At 45.1% G+C, this 18,442-nt stretch overlaps 2 protein-coding genes across 4 annotated transcripts; both read right to left on the minus strand.

The window, feature by feature from the left end:
* Positions 1 to 26: 26 nt before the first annotated feature.
* On the minus strand, positions 27 to 16,453 carry LOC124223258 (fap1 adhesin). Of its 2 annotated transcripts, none has more exons than XM_046635060.2 (7): positions 16,317 to 16,453; positions 16,003 to 16,246; positions 14,387 to 15,130; positions 9,272 to 14,304; positions 9,059 to 9,153; positions 2,092 to 3,596; positions 27 to 1,776 (listed from the first exon to the last, which is right to left on the minus strand). In XM_046635060.2, exons 3-7 carry the CDS (start codon positions 15,127 to 15,129, stop codon positions 1,758 to 1,760), a joined length of 7,395 nt encoding a protein of 2,464 aa, XP_046491016.2. In that variant the 5' UTR covers position 15,130; positions 16,003 to 16,246; positions 16,317 to 16,453; the 3' UTR covers positions 27 to 1,757. The 2 variants fall into 2 exon arrangements, with proteins under 2 accessions (XP_046491016.2, XP_068993753.1); XM_069137652.1 differs by having other exon boundaries at positions 15,966 to 16,246.
* Dph5 (diphthine methyl ester synthase) lies at positions 16,398 to 18,436 on the minus strand. Of its 2 annotated transcripts, XR_011177592.1 has the most exons (4): positions 18,179 to 18,436; positions 17,266 to 17,767; positions 16,867 to 17,158; positions 16,398 to 16,513 (listed from the first exon to the last, which is right to left on the minus strand). XR_011177592.1 is itself a non-coding variant. In XM_069137655.1 (3 exons), the coding sequence occupies exons 1-3, from the start codon at positions 18,311 to 18,313 to the stop codon at positions 16,929 to 16,931; spliced, it is 867 nt and encodes a 288-aa protein (XP_068993756.1). In that variant the 5' UTR covers positions 18,314 to 18,436; the 3' UTR covers positions 16,800 to 16,928. The 2 variants fall into 2 exon arrangements, 1 of the variants encoding a protein (XP_068993756.1); XM_069137655.1 differs by lacking the exon at positions 16,398 to 16,513 and having other exon boundaries at positions 16,800 to 17,158.
* Positions 18,437 to 18,442: the final 6 nt, after the last annotated feature.

Consider the following 18,442-nt stretch of genomic DNA (forward strand, 5'->3'; position numbering starts at 1 on the left):
AAGAAAGTGAGGCGAAGACGCGAGGCTACCGCCTGCAATTCTTTAATTGGCAGATACATGAGAACGAAGATGAATACTGTGCAGAGCAGCTTCGAATCCCTCCCGCATCGCTTTATCTCGAACTGCATACCACGCGCTGCGGTCACAATATACCGGAGTCGAAGAATCTGGCTATTCTTCGTCAAGGTTACGTTCACTGCGGACAAACATATTTGTTATGAGCTCGGCATTGCGTATGAAAGAAAGAGGATTGGCCTGGCCTGGCTATTTCGCCTGATTTAATGCTAACAGAGATCGTTGTGAGGCGTACGTGATCAGCTCAATTACCGATTGTGATCGGTTTGATTACCAATCCCCACCCTGTCCGATTGTGCAACGGCATTCTCATCAACGGGCGATTTATTTTCATCCTCCACTGCTCCTCTTGTTGTCCTCAGCTTTTCTTTGTACATCCCAACGAACAATTGGTATACCTACACTATGTGAACGTAACAAGTGATCGCCAACTGAGATCATTGCGCCATTATCATATACAAATCTTTTTCGGTTTTTGGTCATAAGCAGTTCTTTGACTTAACAGGCGTCAGAGAAACGGAAGACATATAGACTCAAGTGATAAGATTGAGAGAGACTGGGATTCCCCTGTCATTGGACAGCAGCCATGAACGGATTATGTTTACAATACAGTTTGTCCAAGAAACAAGCATCGGTAGTTCAAAGTACGATATAGTGGACCAGAGACATTGGAGACATCGTGGTCGTTGCGGTTTCTTTTTTTTTCACATTCTGCACATCCGTCAATATAGAATACACTTGCGTAGTGCAAAATGCGAGTGGAAGCTGTTGCTGGTTTATTGATTTCGCAAATGGCCTCGTTTGGAACTGTGCAAATGAATCAAGAATATAAATGCTGCCCTTCGAAAGCTCCAATCGCCCGACTCGACGTCGTTCAAACCAATGCGTATCTGCGCAGTATATATTTGCCATTGCCGTGTGCTATTCGTATTCTCCCGTAAAGTAAATCAATTTACTATTCGAATTCCGGCAAACATCGTCAGCAGGTCTCTCGTTGTCTCCTGGTAGAATATACTTCGAATTACAGGGTAACGAATTGATTTCTCATCAATCTAGTTGCCTTCATTGCACAGGTGGAATGTCAAATATATTTCCCAACTGAGCTTCAGCCTATCCAATTGTGCGATCCATAAATCGATAATGGTATATCGGATCTCGTGACACGGCCTCTTCTTCGTCGAACAATATAGAACGAACCTCATCTAGATGCAAACAAATCAATTTAGAATCGTCTTATGCACAATTCAATTTCGAATTCGATAAACTGTTTTCATCGGGATCAGGGTTCGATTAGTCCTCACTAGTGTCAAAGTGTGACGTGTTGTAGGTATTCTTGAAATCTGGCGTTCGAAACTCCTTGTCACAACTTTGTGACATAATGGTTTAACATCGTTTTTTGTAAGCGTATACATATACTCGTGCATAACGATGACGTGGACTATGCGTATTCTTCGCAACGTCCTCCGCGGCGGTGACAGAAGCAGATACTATACCTATAGAACAGTATGCACCTCGACGACGGACCATCCAAAAATACAGCTCAAGGTTGTTGAGATCCCGTCATTTTGGCATGCAGGCTGACGTATACACGAGGCATTCCACGGCCCTCCAGGTTTACTCCGGAATATCTCCTTCTCCCTCTTATCGTTCCGCAAGTATCAGTTGAGTCAATGGTTGAATAATTACGGGAAGGCTTGGAATCTTCATGAAACAGAAATAAGTGAACCGCTTGTGAATGCTACTAATTCAGGATGCACAGGTTTTGGCAAAGTCGCCTCGTTAGCTGTTTCCTCTTCGACCTAAAGATACGATCACTACCATGTACCAAAACGGAAATGCTAATTTGATTTTATGCTCATATGCGATGATCTTTCTGCCGCTGTCGTTACATTGACGCGTCTATCTACCATTATAAAGTAGCACAGGCGACTTATACCTATATTACAGGTATACCAATATACTGAACCTAAATAATTTGCAAAGCACTACAAGTGCGCTTATAGAATTTTAAACTACATTTTTCCCCCTCTAGTTGTGGAATGGCGAACACTTTTATCGTTCGAATATGTTCGCGAAGTTTCTTCCGAACTAGAATTCTCATTTTTCTTTCGCCCTTGAGTTGAATCATCGCGACTATCCTTAATCGGAGTAGAATCTTCGACGCTGCCGATCTTTCCCTTCGAACTCTTGGGCTCCCCGAATCTCTCGTCTTCCGATCTGTCCGATTTCTCCTCAACGCTCTTCGGCACAGTCTGCATCATGGTGACCGGAGATTCGGCCCTTTCACCGCTGGCCTGACTGCCCTGGGATCTGTTGCTAGTCAGCTTCAACAAGTCCCTGGGCGTGACGGTGACTTCGAAAATCGGCTTCATTTTCGAGGAAGGATCGCTCTCCGCCCCGAGGCCAAGCATATCGTCCACGTTCATCGAGAACGACATCGTGCCAAGAGATCCGTCCTGAGGTACTTCCCCCTGTAGTTCGGCCTCCGGACGTTCCTCGACCGAGACACCAGCCTCGGTTTCCTTCCCAACGTCTGGAACTATCGGCGTAACACGACTCGTTTCGAGCGACAATCCGGGTAAATCGACGAGCGAATCCCCCGGTGCGTCCGAGTTAGCGTCATCGGTATTCGTTACCGACTTATTGACATCGTTCGAGTTGCTTACCGACGTCAACGTTATCACGTCCGGAACCATGCTTTTCTCCTCGGTTTTCGAAAGTTCCTCTATTACGACGCCGGTCGCCGGCGTCCCGGAAACCGCAAGAGGCTCTCTGATGCTGGTCGAGCTACCCGCAGATACGTCACTCGAAGAAGTGTTGTCGACCGGTAGACTTTCGACGCCAGCGGTACTCTTCAGTAATGACTGAAGGTCCTCGATCACCTTCAAATTCGGCTTGGGACCGACCAGAGAGTCCGTGTCGTTCGTAACTTCCTCGATGCTGGTTATGAAGTTGAGGTACTGACTCTGGAGGACCGCGTCGTTGCTCGAAACTACGACAAGATTGAGTCCCCGATTAGCATGAGGATACTTTTCAACGATCAAACGAAAGCTCGATTCCCCAACATCCCCCCCCTCGACGCTCGTAGATTCCATGGAATCGTGATTCTTTTCGATTGAACCCTCGCGGTTTTCCATGTCGTTATTATCCTCACCGACCATCAGACGCCGAGCTTCCTTCGCGGTTTCTCTACTCATCGCCGTATCGTCGGTGTACTCGGAAGATTCGGGGCGTTGGCGCTGACGTCCTGCTGATAACTTGACAACTGGTTTGAGGTTTACTGCTATTGATGCAGTATCGCCGATAATCACCGGTAGTGGTATACAGTCATGAAATTCCCCGGTATGCTGAAGCCCGTTACCAGAAAATGCGCTCTCTACCGACAATGTTGTTTTCTGAACCGCATCCTCGCGGCGTAGCCTCTGCCTGGCTTTGTAGCCGCGATAGCCGCTCTGAATGGTAGTCGCAGCTTGGGCTAGTCCGACTTCCTCGATCGGTTCCAGTGGGTGCGGCGCATCCGCCTGTTTAAACAACAGGTTGTTTAAAAAAAATCTATCTGCTCTGGATAACGATAGTGACTACAGGCATCTATATTCGTGCACGAGGATAGAAAAGGAAGAGAAAAGTTGCATAAACGTCACGTGTCAAACAAAGTGACTGTGGGCAGACAGGCAAGCATGCAGGGGTTTCATGATGAGCACTTAAAATCGGTCTCCGGTGCTTCCATTCTTGGAAAAGTAATAATAATAATAATCTAGGCCTCGACCCGTTAATAATTTCGGGTCAACTGGTATCAAGTAAAAAATTACGAACCATCGGACGCTTCGATGATCACGGTATAGGTATAGGTGCAGATTGTGCCATCATGCTCTGCTATCGTGAATCACTTTATCAAACGGTCAAACGAAGACCTTCTACCTATATTGAAATAATTCGTTTCAAAGATGATAATTAATTTGTGCCTAACGTACATGACGGATGCATGCACGCTTAAACATTCCACCTTCATTACACACTGGGCTCAACTTGAGGTCTACAGATCTTGGTATATGTATAATATACCTAAGCATATTAGGTCTAGTCATTGTGGATGTCACCAATTTGATTCATCACCAAATGGAAGAGTGGAAGTCGATACGTGGATAAATATAGAAAAATAAAATAGAGGAGTCACCTCGCCGTTAAATGCACGATGACGACAAACACGTGAAATTTAAGTTCGACGCTGGTTGTAACAAGTTGCGAGTTTTAGAGGCCATAAAATATCCTCGGTACGACGGGCGTTCTACAAAATTGCCCCGGTAATTCCCACCTCGTATGTTACATATGATGAATATTGCGTGCCTCCTAGATGTATACAAGGCTGTGATGCTGATGCTGCTACCGCTGCTGCACAATTCGCGTGATTAAGCCGTCCAATTCCGCGTTGAAAATGATCAAAGGAGAACAACAGCTCAGTTCTCGTAGCGGAATCTTCTGGCTTCACAAGGATTACGAAATCGACGTTTCACAAAGAAGGAAAACGTGGTTACATCCTAAACATAATCTTTGATATTACACACACACACACACACACACCTATAATTTCCCGCTCGTAATTCATATAATATGTAATACAACAGGTTGAAAAAGTGAAAAGATCCTTCGGCCTCTTCCGGCAATGTTAACGTTTGAGATAACGATCGTTAAAATTAACCCAAATAGCGTGAATTCCACAGAGGCAGTTTTCGTATACAGATTAATGGTGATGTTGCCAGCTTAAACGCCTGACTCCATTGCAACAGCAGCAACATCAGCTTTCGTTCTGCCTATACATATACGTTTCGGTAATAGAGCAATATAACATGCGTGCCGCGGGATGAATAATCGCCAAACTATTACACAGAAACGGCTCTTCGTTTATAATTATCCAAACATTAAACAGATCCGCCTTCAAAGTCTCTTGCCCTTGGGCTGGGGGAGCAGTGGGCGTAGGGGAATCCCATCGGATATCTCATTCCCTATCTGGCACCTGCCACCTGCACAAGTGGCCAGACTTTCGACTTCGCCTCTTTGAAGACCGCCCCGTTGTGATGGTAAGGGAGTTGCCTGTTTTTCGTGAAACTAAATCGGTCCGAAACATCGGCTGTGATGAAAAACAAATAAATAACTAACTTTCACCCCGGAGGCGACAAGAGAGAGAAAACGTTACACGATCATGCGTACCGAGAGGCTTGAACGAAGGATATTACTTTACAGATGTAGAAATTATTTTAAGAGCATTAGCCCAGCATGTGTCTTTGCCAAAGCTTCGGATTATCCATCCATCGTCTTTCTACGACAAGCCCGTTCTCTGACGTTTATTCTCTTTCAGCGACAGGCCGTCGTTAGATGACATCCCATTTTACGTACAAATGTTAATATTACACTGTCCTGGCGTAACAAAAAGAAAGGAAAACATCGTCTGCCGTATATTCGTATGTGAATATAATTGTATCATTGAGAATTGGGGAAAAGGGAGGAAAGAGCAACATTATCGCCGTTTCGCCGATTGTTATTGATGTTTGGAATTCATAAACGATACCGTGATCTCGACCAGAAGCCTTTACTTTGTATTTTTAGAAAGCCGCGTGCCGTGAGCAGCACCCACGTCAAATGTAGATACCGTATAATGTTTACACGGCGGTGCGGTGCTTCTTTTTTCTCATCTCTTCTTCCTCCACCTCTATCTCCTCCTCCTCCTCCTCATCCTTGTTCCACTAGGCTTCTTCATTTACCTAACATCTCTAGAATCCATCAACGCTCGCGATTTAGAAGCCGAAGATTTTTTAGAGCTATTCGAATATCCCTGGATAGTGTTGAGGATGCGGTTTCTCGGCAGAACATCGTCAGAACCGCTTTCGATAAAGCGATAGCCATCCCTCTATAACAGCGATGAACAGAACGTTAGTTATTTTTAGAATTGAGCGAAGATCAATGAACGATATCCTTTCCGATCCTATTGGGAAAAAAGGAGAAATAGAATACCGCAGCATCTTCTCATCGAGAGATCGCGGAGTAGAATTTTTCAAATTTTCAAACCAGAGTATCAAAGTGAAATATTCACAATATAATTACAACCACTGATCGAAAATTGTTGATTCATTAGGACGGATAAAAAAAATTCGCCCAAGATGTATATCCATCTACGTGAATGTGTTGGTAGAAATGAGGTTGAAGTTAATAACGTTACTTTAACGATGCATGTTCAGAAAAATCGTTACTTGGACACTTGGGATTTTCTGAAATTCAGCTATTTAATAATATAAAAGTCATCCCCTTGAAACTCGTTCTAAAATTATAGAATAAAAATTTTTTCAGTCATGTTTCGTTATGTTAACATTACCAAGTTCAGCCTCCTTGGGAGGATAGATTGTATATTTCACAAGAAGCTATTAAGCGTGCACCACTGTTCATCCTCATCATAATCGACCTTCTCCAGTTTGGCGGGATCGGCCCCTTAGCATCGTTTACCAGACAGCGAATAATTGAAGTTACATACGTATGCACGTATACATAATCTGCGTATAAGACTCCCATACACGCATAGCGTACATGACGAATTCATCCCACGGATATAAAATGTTGTTATCGTTCCACTCGCGGAGCATAACGACTCGGCATTGCTATCAGCACCATTGTGTGCGTAGAGTTATAACACATGTCTTCCTGCATGAGTACGTAAGGACCTTGTGAATGAAACAATCTATTATTAGTCTCGAAAGCACAATACATCTCTGCTACGTGTGTGTTTGAACTATTCTATTCTCTTCTCTTCTCTTCTCTTCTCTTCTCTTCTCTTCTCTTCTCTTCTCTTCTCTTCTCTTCTCTTCTCTTCTCTTCTCTTCTCTTCTCTTCTCTTCTCTTCTCTTCTCCTCTAACTATATGAATTCATCCTAACGCACAACAACTCAAACGATTCATTCTTCTTCTAATCTTAATTTCCTCCTTTCTATTATTACATCAATTTCCACATGTTGAAGAAAAATTGAAGCAAAAAATTGCCTCCGGCTTTCCTTTCCCGAAGAAATTGATCAAATGTATTTTATTGTTGCTTCATTTGCGAGAACCTTTTGTACCTAACGCACGTAATAACGGCGTTACAAGCGCATAATAATATTGTGCAGTATTCAGACGTAATAAATCTGATAGGGGGAGGGGAAAAAAATATTTCGGTAAATCGTCGCCTCGGCACGAGCTGTCGGTTTAAAATAGATGTACGTAAATATATATTTTTTCGTGACGTCATTATGAGCCTGATATGTGCTACAGCACCCACTACCAACCGCTAATACTCATTTATACACCTATATACCTTCCGTCGTTGCGTCAGCAAACCCGCCAACTAATCCCTGTCTGACTATTATTATTTACACTCTGAAAATAAATCTCAGAGATATGTGTAATGTATACATGCACGATTATGTATATATTCAATGATAATTTACTTTTTCACCAATTTCCTCTCACCAATATACGTACAGTATAGGTATGATACACCTATGGTGTAATGTATAATAAATGCAAATGTTTCGCCGCAGGAAACAGGAAAACAGATCAACGACGAGGGATAAAATCAAGGTAGGTATAGGGGTAGGTACGTATTAATTAATCCGGATTCGAATCACCGATTGTCGTCTTTACGTATTGTTTACCGCGAAAGCCCGCATTATAATGTAAAACGTGTGAACATGCAGGTATACATACGCGCATATGCAATTCGCAAGGTAACCCGAATAACCGGAAATAGACGATTAAATTGGCTCGGCGTGCGTCGTCGCAGAGTCACGAACGAACGGCTATAACGCCTGGACAAACAAGGTTGAGGCCGTCATTTTTCCTATACATCCGCCATGCGTATGTACACATTGTAGGCATATATACGTATACGATACGATTATAATGACACGTACGCCCCGAGCTTTCGTGCATAGATATGGAAGAATGGAAAAATGAATCAGACGGAGAGACGTAAACACCTGGAATCGATGGCGAACGGTTGTAAGGAATAATTGAAAAGATTGTTTAAACTCACGCGAACGAATGTGAAAATGAATTCTGACCCCAAAAGGGTCAAGGACCCAACGCGCCGCAGTTGAAGAGTCGTTGTTCGCCAGCTGGAAGAACGCCGGTGTGCCTCGTTCACTGCGTACATGCCGAACCTCGTTAAGAATTTTAATAGAAGGCGGCGTCAAATTCCAGGAAGGTGTGCCAAAAATGAGGGAAAAATTTGTTTTTTTAAATAAAAACAAAAAATATACACGCACAAAAGAGATGAAAAAAACCGAACTTACACACGTCACAATTTTCCCCAAATAATCACCCGATAAATGAGGCTAGATGAGGGGAAAAAAGAATGCTGTACCTACTAATTTGGTTTCATCAACAAAAATATCGCGTTAGTTGATTACGTAACGGAACGAGACGTGCTAATGCCTGTTATTCGCACTTCCTGTCTGAACTATGCCTATACATAGCTATATGTGCATATTTTTTCTTATAAATGCCTGTTCATTATTTTCATTAGCACACTTTGAAAACATTATGAATATCCTGCAATACGCATGCGACGACTGTACATGCATGTCGCATGCTGGTACATCTTACTGTACGATAATATGAAGAATTTATGCCTGTGCGAAATTTATTCGAAGCTAATTTCTACGGCGGTGTGTGTCGGGTGAAATTTTGGCACATGTCTACCATCGAAGCAGCTGTTTTCTTTCAGGTAAGAACGCTGGGTGGAAACTCGCAAAGATAACGAAAAGAAATTGAATCAAGATTAACACTAGAACTACCACACCAGTCAACTCGACTGGTCTTTAAAAATATGCAATAATAGAATACGTTTACATCAATTTGTGAAATTTTTTTTATTACCAGGTATTTTTCAAAGACCCGTCATTTTGACTGGATTTGGTAGAAATAGCTTCGTCTTAATTTCTAATGTTAAAGTCTGACTTACCGCAACGCTGTCCTGAATCGAGGGAACACTGTCGAGGGTGGAACTACGCCGCTGAGCACTCTGGAGCCGCCTGCGAGTCAAAAATCCGCGAACCCCTGATTCCCGAAAAAGATAGCACAGGAGAAAATTAGTAGAGAGAAAATAGGAACAAGTATAATATGTGAGAGAAATGTAGGAGGTGGTGAAAAATAAGAAAACATTCCCTCTACTCACCGGCCTGAATTTTTGTCGCTGCGGAATTGAATGTGCTACTTTCTGTGGTACTTTCCTCACTCGCCGTTAACTCAGGTACATAAATATGGTACTCCATTCGCTCGCCGGATGTCCCGTCGTCGACGAGGATGTTCGTAACTACTTCCGCCTTCGGGGGATACGCGGCCACAGGTGCGGCCGAAACCGCGGGCGTCTTGATTCCCTCCGGAATCTGCAAGCTCTGAGATACCAATTTCGCGTCATCTGTTGTCTTTTCATTCATTCCTTCATGCTTCATTTTGGTTTCTCTGATGATCTGTAGTTCTTCAACGCTTGATCCTTCGATTTTCTCTTTCGTTGTTTGTGCTTCATGTACCATTTCATCTACTTTTTTAGATTCTACTTTAGGCTGTTCTTTGGGTTCCTTTTTCATAGACTTGTCGTCATCGTCTGTAGGCATTTTGTCAACCGTGTTTACCGGCACTTCTTCATTTATTTCCTCCACCTTTTCAATCGATTCTCCTTGTTCTTTTTCACGAATTTCTTCAACTATCTTTCTCTCACCTTTTTCAGACATTTCCTCAAGTTCTTTTTTCGTCAATTCTTCACGCGGTTCCTCAGGTTCGATTTTGTCCAGTTCCTTGTGTACTTCTTCAGGTTTACCTTTAGCAAGTTCTTCGTGTACTTCTTCAGGTTCGATTTTGTCCAGTTCTTCGTGTACTTCTTCAGGTTTACTTTTAGCAAGTTCTTGGTGTACATCTTCCGGTTTACTTTCAGCCAGTTCTTCGTGTACTTCGTTAGTGATCCGTACAGTTACATTTGCTGATACCCCTTCAGGTACCGTTTGGGGCTTTTTATCCTTAACCACCTCGCTCTGAATTTCTGCAACCGCCGTTTTAATCACTTTTCCAGGTAAGTCTTCATGCAGTGTTACAGTTTCCTGTTCAGACACGTTTTTCGACAATTTTTCATGTACTTCTGCAGGTTCCTTCTGAGAAAATTCTTCACGTATTTCTACTGTCATGTCCGAAAGTTCTTTTCTAGCCCCTCGTTCAAGTACTACTTTAGATTGTTTTTTCACCCACTCTCCGTGTACTTTTTCGGATTCCTTTTCCAATACCTCTTCATCCACTTTTCCATGTTCAGTCTTAACAACATCTAGATTCACTAGCTCGACCATCTTCTCAGATATATTTTCAGGTGCCTTTTCAGTTTCTTTTTTGTCTACCGTTTCAGAAATTCGTCCAGCGACTTCATCCATTTTTTCAACCACTGCTGTAACCTTCTTTTCACCTCCCCCAATTCCCAGTTTCAGAGTCGCCGAATTACTTTCACCGTCAATATCCGCAGATTTAAAACCGATAACATTGGCGTCCGGCTGGGTGATGTAGGCGACGACTTTGGTACAGGGATCTTCTCTTACGACAACGTTTTCCTGGACAATAGTATCTCCGCAAACGGACTCCTTATTCTCATCAGCCCCTTTAATAAGTGCAGAAGTTTCATTCTCGCCGGAAGGCTTGCCAGCGTCGCTATCTTCTTCGGCAGTCGGATCGTCCGAAAGTTGAAACGACGAAACGGTAATATCCTGGAGTGAGTCTAAATTGAGCTCTGGAACGTGTGGCATCGAGCCATGGCACTGGGGGACCAAGCTGTACAGATTCTTACCACCGTCCTCAGCCGGCTGATCGGTAATCGTGGTTTCCTTCACCTCGTTCGACGACTCCGAGTTTCTGGGGCCAATATTCACCGCGCAAGAAGGCGAGGTCACCGACGATTCGGGCGCCGTTTTTCCACCGTCGTCGGATATTGTAGTCTCCTTCACCTCGTCTGTCGACTCGGTGGTCGTCGAGTCCGTGATGTTTCGCTGAAGCAGGCCAAGAGCCGACGTCATGGTAGGCGACGTCGTCCTCCAGGGTCCTTCAACCTCGGCACGATTCTCTGTCTCAACTCTGGAACTTTCCAGAGATCCGTTATCCCGGTTTTCAGACGACCGCCCCGCCTCTTCGTCGACCAGACCGCGGCTTACATCCTCGGGAATGGATTTCTTTGTGTATTCCATAATTGCAACGGTCTCCCGGTTTTCAGAAGCATCATCGATCTCCTCCGTCTCGGCTATGTCGTCGAGAGTTGGAGTCACGGCGTTCATGGGAGCGGTAACGACGCTTCCTGCCCCCACAGAATCCATCACTTCTTTATCGTCTTCTTCTCTAATCAGGTCGAGATCCTGCCTGGGTATAATTACCTCATTGCTCGTCTTCAATCCTCGAATAAAATCAACGTCTGTGTGAGGTGACCCGACGATTGTCGCCTCCTGGTGAACGATCTCCCCGAAATTATCAAGGATATTTCGCAGCGATATTTCACGACTCTCTTCGGTGTCTTGGCTGGTTTTCGAGCGGATGTCCTGCTCCTCGATTACGATTTCAAGTGTCTCCGACGACGGCGTGTCCGTCTGTCTATCGGGGATCACCACCGTCGTTACTGAGTCCGGTATTTCATAGGGCGATCCTTCGGTAAGGACGTAGGAATTCCCCAACGAGTCTGGTGTGCCCGAAGGCAGCTGTTGCCCATCCGATTTCGCATCTGGTGTCTTACTCTCGTTTGTATGCTTATCAGATTTTTCCTCACGATCTTCACCGGCGTTCGTCGAACTTTCTGTATTCTGACCTAAACGTGGTGTTGAGCGATTCACTTCCACTTCGGCGACGAATACTTTGATTGTGTCCGTTTCACTTGTGGTTGTAACGTACTCGGTTGGTATCTCGAGAATAAACGGAGTCTTCGGAACGGAATTTCTTGTCGTCACTGGATCGTTTGGGTTCTCAAATCCGTCGCCATGATGGGCAGTGCCTATTTGGTCAAGTTTTCCTTCTTTCCCAGCAAGATCGAGGTTTCTCAACCGTTTTGATGCTTCTTCAACTTCCATCAGCTTCTCCTTCATAAATTCTGCAGGTTTAGTTCTGCTCTCCTGAATCTTCTGACCCTCTGAACAGGTTGCTTCCGTATTCATCACCGGTTCCGCCTTCACTTCACAATCGCTTTTTTCTTTTTCAGCGACATGCGCCTTAGGATGCAGTATCTTCTCGATTCTCTGTTCTGTCGCTTCGATTTCCATAAGTTTCTCCCTTATTCCGGCGTCGACGCCGGTTCTTGGAATTACGCGACATGCGGAATCCGATGGTGTTTCGATGATTATAACGGTATTCTCAATCGCTGCCGGTTTCTCCTTAGTTTCAGCGTTATTTCCGTCGTCCCGAGTCTCCTGAATCTCAGGATGCAATATCTTTTCGATTCTCTTCTCCGTTTCGTCAATTTCCATAAATTTTTCCTTCATTCCCGCCTCACTTCTCGACTTCAGAATCTCTTGAGTCTCACGTTGCAATGTTTCCTCGACGTTTATTTCGGTATTCTTAACTTCAATCGGTTTCTCCTTCACATCAGCACAATTTTCTTCTTTATGAATATCCCGAAGCTCAGAACGCAATATTTCGTCTATTCTCTTCTCGGCCTTTTCAACTTCCACCAACTTTTCTTTCACCCCGACATCAACATCAGAGTTTCGGGTATCCTGATCTTCGGGCTGCAATATCTTCTCAATTCTCTTTTCAGCTTCCTGTATTTCAATCAGCTTTTCCTTAACCCCAACGTCTATTGTTACTCCCTGGATTTTCTGCGTCTCCCGTTTAGCACTGGAATTTATGGCATTCCTAAGGCGCTCTTCTGGCTCTTGTATTTCCACAAGCTTTTCTGTGACAGACGCAGCACCAGCGTTGTCGATCGAACTCCGACTCGGCTCAGCCGTCCGTATATTCTCAATCTTCTTCTCAGTTTCCTCGATTTCCCTCAACCTCTCGGTTATCCCAACGCTTGCCTGATCCGCACCAAACGTTCCCACCTCATTCAGCTTCGACTTGAGCTCAGCAATGTTGTCCCCGTGTTCATCAGGCTCGAGCGAATCAGGCCTTGGCGACGCGTTCTCGCCGATATCCGGAGTGACATTCAAGCTGTCCTTGAAAATCTCCTCTGTCGGAGCGTCGGGTAGAATAAGCTCGACTTCAACCGCGTCTATGAGAGCAGACGGATCCCCATCGATTGTTCTCAAGTCGAGAGGGCCGTCCTTCGGTTCCGGGATTCGTACCGAGGCCTGGAGACTGGGGAGAACGAGTTCCTCACACTTTTTTGGGGACCTGGGAAGCTCGGGAGGAATCGGAGGCAGTACCAGGTTATCGGAATCGGTTCGCGACACGCTTCTCGAGGTATTCTTCGAAGACGGAGGTCTGACGGCGGGCAAGGAGACGCTGGGCGAACCGACTGAAGCCTTCCTCGCACCGTCAGGATGATTGGATGCGTCTGATTCACCGTTTCCAGTGCTCCGCTTCGCGGATCCTATACGCTCCTCTTCCTTCGAAATCGCGAGACCCTTGAGACTGCCTCGACTTTCGACAGACTTTGTACCTTCGGCTATTTCGCTCTTCGTCTCCTGTTTCACTGGTTCACTTTCCGACGCGAGGGTTTCAATACCTTCTAGGGAATCGGCACCCGCCGACGTCTTCTCCGACTTTGACCGGCTTCGTCGCCGCGTCGACTTTCTCGAGCGTCTCGTAGCCGACATCGCGCTTCTGCTCCTGACGTCGTCGGTCTGATTCGACTTGTCAGATCTCGTCGAAGTGCTCGTCGACTCATCGACGGACTCGTATCCCCTACTGCTAATTTGTCCAACCGAAGATCTCGCGCTCATCTCCCTTACCCTCCTCAGTATCGACGGCGCCGCATCGTCGATCACCTCCTGCACTCTGTCGACATAATTTGTCGATCTCAGCTCCTCCAGACTTTCGGAAGAACGGAACTTGTCAAGAACAAACCCCCGGACTCTGTCCATGCTCAGCGTCCTCGGGATCTTCGCCAGTGACCTCGATAAGGCTTTGGCGTCAGTCTTCTGCTTTTGATTATCCGTTGCGTTCGTCTCCTTTTTAACTACACTCGTCAAATCATCCTTATCGTCCTCCTTCTCTCTCTGGACGAACTTATCCAGCGATTTCTCGCGCGAGGATCTGAAACGCAATTACAACGCAGTTGGGAGAATAACGATCATAAAAACACGATTATACTCTCGCTGCTTCAAATATTTCGTACCTCATCAGTGTCTTTTTCGACCCCCCTGGATGCCTAGAGCCAACTTCACGTGTGCTCCGACTGTCCTTGCTGCTGTTCCGGTTCTTCCTGAGCTCGGACTTGATGTCCTTAGCCAGGAGGTTTCCTGTGCCAGTCAAGGTCGGAATCTGCGAAATGATTTTCGGGTTTCCGTTCGAGTCACTTTTCGACTTGTTATCCGAAGCCACGTCCGCGTCCCTGGGCACCCGCCTCTTGACGAACCTCTCGCTAGAGCCGCGCCTCTTCTGACTAACCGGGAACGTGTCGACTCCAGCGTCATCCCCGCGACTGACTTTATTCTCCTTCTCGTTTCCAAGAGCTCTGACCTCCTCTGTACTGACCTTCCGCCCTTTGTCGCCGAATATGCTTCTGTGTCGCTCAAGGACTCTCGCAGTCTCGTTCATCGACCACCCGCTGCGTTCCCTCATACTTTTTTCCCCTGGAGATTGGGCGTCGGTGCCGCTCCGCTTTTTCAGGGACTCGTTTATTTCCCGGAGAGCGGCGGTATTCCCGCTTCGCCCCGGCAGGCTGCCCACCGCTCCGTACCCGTTCCGCAGTTTCAGCAGCTCCTCGAAATGCTGCGCCGCAAAGACGTAAATGTCCTCCGGTCGGTGTCGTATCACCTCCCGGGTGAGGCCCTCGACGGCAGCCGCTAATCCATGCGGTACCCGCGGCGCCATCACCAGGTCGCCAGAAGTCCGGAGATCCCGTTTGGCCGTACCCATCCTGCAGAGACAAGATATAAGATTTAACAGAGAAAGAGGAGAAGGAGGATCGCCGTACAAAATTAGATTTGACGTCATCGAGTTTTCCATTCTTTTCGATAATTTACCGGCTATACTTTACGCGTCAAAATAACAAGCCTAAAATTGTAGAATGTTTTTTACCAAATCTTAATAACTGCATACGTTCGATAATTTGCATCGCTATTGTTCGAAAAAAAACTGGCTATTTGTGTGTTCAAGATTTTAGAAGAAGCTATACTTGTCGAATGCGTGGGCACACGTAACACTCATACACGCCATATGTATAGAACGGGAATAAATTATTACACCAATGATAACTGATAGGATAATAAGTTAATAACGCTATACCTATACGTATAACGATTCCACAGTGCTTGCATAGCGTTATAAGATTTGAGTATTCCAACACCGCCAGAAACCGCCTGCAACCAGATATTCTCCAACACGTATGTATATATATATATATAGATCGAGAAAAGTTAATTGACGTACAAAGAAACATGTATATTGCGGAGGAACCGTCTGTGCGAAAATTATTCACACAAGCAGAAAATCAAAGGAATAAAAATAATGAAAATTTCCAAAAATACAATATATAATTCGAACGCCTGCACATCCGTTACTGGTCTCGCACGAGATCTGTTCGCAACGTTCGAATAGTACACGATTTGTAAAGTGGACACAATGTTATCTCCCTCTCTCGCTTTCTTTCTTTGCATAAACATCACCATCGTACTTATTTTTAATACAATTATTACAGAATTGGCGAATCGATGCCGTCGATGCTTCGTTGTCTGATCGCGTATATCGATTACCTGATGTGCAAGAATGCGGAATTAGGTTGACCTGCACCTGTCTGTACGGGGCGTTCTCTTGAAACACTGGGCGGTCGGCAAGAGGCGACGAAGAGGTTTGACAGCGGCGAAAGATTACCCACGTTTGACAGAGAGACGAGGTCGGTTGGTTCACCTTCCCCGAGGGACGACGGGCGCGCGATCGATGTTTTTCCATCGATTGCAGAGAGAGCGAGTGTCGTGCCCGTGTACTTCGGACTTGTGCAAAGGCGACCGCGAGCTGCTCAAGCCACGCTACTACCCTGAAATCGATAACACTATGTAACATGAGCAAGGGTTTGAGTGTTCGCGATTGCCTGCTCGTTCACCCACACCTGGGAGGATAACTACGATCCGTATGGATCGCCGGTACTGCTTTTGACCTCGGTGACCTGGCACGCGACCCTAGCCAACGCCGACGTCTTTTCGGGGTGACGGATGAATTTGCGTAGGTAATTTGATATGCTAAGGTATTGCAAGATACCACCCGACCGTCCGGCGTACGCCTCGTTATCTCCGCATCGTTCGACCTAGAATAGCATCGATAAGTCTATACCGCGTAGAATTCGAATATTTAGACTCTTGAAAAACTAATGCCGGTGCTGCAGAGCTTCAAAATTACTGCTTCATACGTCGCGGAGCGATTATTTCCCCTCTACTGCGATAGAAAATACAATACAAACGTTGTTGATCTTTTCTATCGAGTTCTGTTTACATTGAAATTTAAATCATCTTGTTCTGGAATATATAAGGCAGCGTTAATTTGCATGCGAATACTCAACATACCCGCTTTAAATATAAAATGCCAGTAACTGATAGGCTTTAAAAAAAAAACTTCTTACAACTAAGAAGTGTTTTTTCTTTTTAACAAAAGCTGTATTACATATAGTTTTCACGTCATCTGCAACATCAAGCACGGTTTCATTTCTACCGCTGAAATTCACGTCATGGGCTCTCCTTCTGTTTTGTCATTTCTTCGAATTTTTCCTTGTCCGTCGCATACTGAAGAAGATATTCGGCCTCCAACGGATGCAAAATCGGACCTGTAACAACAAGGCAGTGCAACGGTGGCCCGAGATCTGCCTCTGTCATTTCGCGCAGAGAACAGGCAACGATTCGCTGATCATCGGCCCCGACGCGCGCCAATCCCACGGCCAGGCTGTCGCCAGTGAAAGCTGTGGAATTAGAAATATAAATGTCCAACCGTGTCCATTTTTAGCATGCTGAAATTGAATTTACAAATTTTTTTTACAACCTCAAACTAACAAACTAGATATCCTACCTAAACCTTTTTCGCCAGCTTCAATCTTCCTTTCGGCAATCTTCAGTAGCTGATCGGCAGCTTCGGCAACGCTCATGAACCTCGGAGGCATGTAGTCCTTTTTCCGTTTCAGAATGCTCTCCAGAGTGGGTTCCTTTACTTTGATATCCAAAAGACAGAGAGTGTGAAGACCACGTTCCCTGTTCGTCGCTATTTTATCGTAGAAACTATCTGGCTCCCAGTTCTCTATCCAATAAGGAATCGAGACAACTTCTCCATAGGAGTATAGCTGCAGACCGCAGCAGCCAACTGCATTCAATATAGAGGCATTGTGAACGACCTGAACTTGCACCCCCTTCTCTCTCGCCCTGAGAACCAGATCCGTGTGAGTCGTCGCTCCGAATGGATCGCCAACGACAAGGAAAGCCACCTTCTTTACTTCCGCTTCGGCCAGAATCTCGTCGGCCCCGCTCTCGACCAGTTCTCTGTCAGCAACAATGACTGGTCTGCCATAAAATTTTTCCTGGAACAATAAAATACGTCATAAGTATCCATTGTGGTCAATTTATCTAATACATATGGGTCTCGGGCAAAAAACTAAGAACTCGAAAGAGGAAAACAATGAAAATTCTCAAATTCAAATATTTTTTTCGCATATACGCGCACGATTCGAATCAAATCGAATGTTCGAACCTGCTGACAGTGCTGCTACCTGACAGGGATGAAACGAGACTTAAATGAAACTTGTTACACAGATGATAAGCTTTTAGGAATAACAGATATTTTGTTTACTAAACACTGTAGAAAACCTTATTTTGAGCTAGGCGTTGTCGAGCCTAGATTCAAAGTCAGGCTAATTTAAGTTTGATCAATTGAATTGATAATTGATGAATAAGAGTCGTTGCCAAAGGTAAAACTAAATAAACTATCTCACCAAAGTCTCATGCCCGACGGTCAGTACCGACGTGTAGGCCTCCAGATAGACGCGATCGCACTTGCGAATTATTTCGAAACCCTTGACTGTCACGTCCTTAGCGTCACCGAGGCCTAAGCCTATCACGTATAACATTGTTTAAGAAATAAATATTTCTACTTTCACCTTCGTTTTCCGTAAAGTGTTGTTTGTTTTCGCAGTGTGATTGACTTGGAGGACAGACAGTCCGCCATGCGCAGATAAATTCCGCCATTTAGAACGCAA

The sequence above is a fragment of the Neodiprion pinetum genome, chromosome 7, assembly GCF_021155775.2.
Source record: "Neodiprion pinetum isolate iyNeoPine1 chromosome 7, iyNeoPine1.2, whole genome shotgun sequence".
Lineage (NCBI taxonomy): Eukaryota > Metazoa > Arthropoda > Insecta > Hymenoptera > Diprionidae > Neodiprion > Neodiprion pinetum.